The sequence below is a fragment of the Orycteropus afer genome, unplaced genomic scaffold, assembly GCF_000298275.1.
Source record: "Orycteropus afer afer isolate SDZICR_OR568_19922 unplaced genomic scaffold, OryAfe1.0 scaffold00617, whole genome shotgun sequence".
NCBI lineage: Eukaryota > Metazoa > Chordata > Mammalia > Tubulidentata > Orycteropodidae > Orycteropus > Orycteropus afer.
In genome coordinates, this window is record NW_006922204.1 from 262494 (window position 1) to 264317 (window position 1824).

The 1824-nt window shown below is 38.0% G+C and overlaps 1 protein-coding gene across 1 annotated transcript in view; it reads left to right on the forward strand.

Annotated features, from left to right (window-relative positions):
- The window catches only part of PDK3 (pyruvate dehydrogenase kinase 3), a 123018-nt gene that overhangs the window by 116215 nt on the left and 4979 nt on the right, over nt 1–1824 (forward strand). Inside the window, exon 10 of the mRNA XM_007956405.2 lies at nt 839–952. Coding sequence (XP_007954596.1) covers nt 839–952 — 114 coding nt within the window. The remainder of the gene's footprint in view (nt 1–838; nt 953–1824) is intronic.

A 1824-nucleotide genomic window follows, 5' to 3' on the forward strand; every position in this document is an offset into this window, starting at 1 on the left:
CATGAGACAAAGTATATGTGAACTGCTGTATAGAAAGTGGATTTGCTCTGTAAATCTTCACCCAAATCACAATTTAAAAAAAAAAGAAAGAAAATGCATTTGAACTTAGGTCGATCGGAGTCCAAGGCCCATGCAACTACACCTCCATGTAGGCATTGGCCTGGTTCAGACTACTGCCCTTGTTCCCAAACCTTGTTCATGCGTTTCATAACAGGTCACCAACCTTGGAAGGTTGGCAGTAACACATATTTTCTCCAAAAAAATTGACAGTTGTTTTTCCTCAATAGCTGAGGGTTTTTTTTTTTTTTTTAAAGTGTTATTGACAGTGAAGGTTCTGTGATATAGAGATATGGAGGGCACTGGAATGTTTTTCTTGTGTCTAGACTATATGGACTACAGTAGATCAAAATATTAGTGTAGAATCCCAGGACCCTAGAAGTAACTTCTTAGGAAAATAGCTTTCTTGTCAACATTTTAACCTTATTGCTGGTAGATTTGAACTCCTGTGCTGCTGATTTTAATTTTCACTTCAAAGAACAAGGCACTCTGTGCAGCTTGGAAATGATGTGATTTCGTTGTGGTACCAGGTTAAATCCTACTTGATAAAAAATAGAAGTCAAAATTTGGACTATTCTTACTATGTTCCGAACATATGAGGAGTGAAGCAAAGGGGTTGTTTGCCATAGATTAGCATATCTGTCATTGTAAAGGTAGCATCAGTAATTTATTTGATTTAAATCTCAATCGAGAATTAATTTTAGTCTTCTCTGAATAGCCCTATGCCCAACATGTTAGTATTTGCATCTGTCTTACTGTATTAATTTTCTTTTTTCAATAGGCTGGATTTGGTTACGGTTTGCCAATCTCTCGTCTGTATGCTAGATACTTTCAAGGAGATCTAAAACTCTATTCCATGGAAGGAGTGGGCACTGATGCCGTCATTTATTTGAAGGTACTGCATCACGTTTCTGTTAGCATGGGAGGCATCTCTACTTTTTAAAGCTCAAAGTCCTAAGAACTACGTGAGAATCGCACTGTATCTTCACTTACGTTCAGCTCAAGATTACTTCAGTTTTGTAAAAAACATGTTGTCTCCTTGATGTTATGCTGAGATATAGCAGAAACATGAAGCGTGTTTAATAGATTATTCAAATACTGATTTTAAATGCATAATGCTAAATTGTGATTTTTAAAAATTGCATATCCATTAAAAGGACTAATCTAAAAGGAGATAGGTTTTTATAAACTGAAATGTTTAGTCTTTTGCTTTAAAAACTTTCTGGCTTTCCCAAAGTTACAAAAAGTCACTGATCATAATAGGGTTATATAAAATACTGATCTGATAACAAAGTTCTCTGTAAGTTTTTCTCACTCTTTGGTGGTTTAAAACTTTTATTTCTAAACTCTGGAATACTTGGTGAATTTTGAATAAGTAATATAGGCCCACAGTAGACATTCGAAAACTACAAAAGGGACAACTTAAATCTCTCCCAGCACTGCTCCTCAGCCAGCCAGTTCTCTTTCCCAGAGGTAACCACGAGTGTCAGTTGCTTGGGGATCCTTCTAAAGTTGATTCTGCATTTACAAATATATGGCTGTCTACTGATGGAGCCTTGTGGAACCACTGAGACTGTGTTCCTTAGCTGCCCTTCAGGTCTGGAATTGAGCCCATGCCTGTGGCTTCCAGCCAAATAAAGGACAGGCTAGGAGTTGAGCATGTACCTGAGGTGGATACAGTCCTTGGGGAAAGCGATCATGGGAGAAAGAGGGGCTGTTTGTGCACAGGGAGACAGTTCAGGGGGCAGGAGTGCATGGACAGATGGA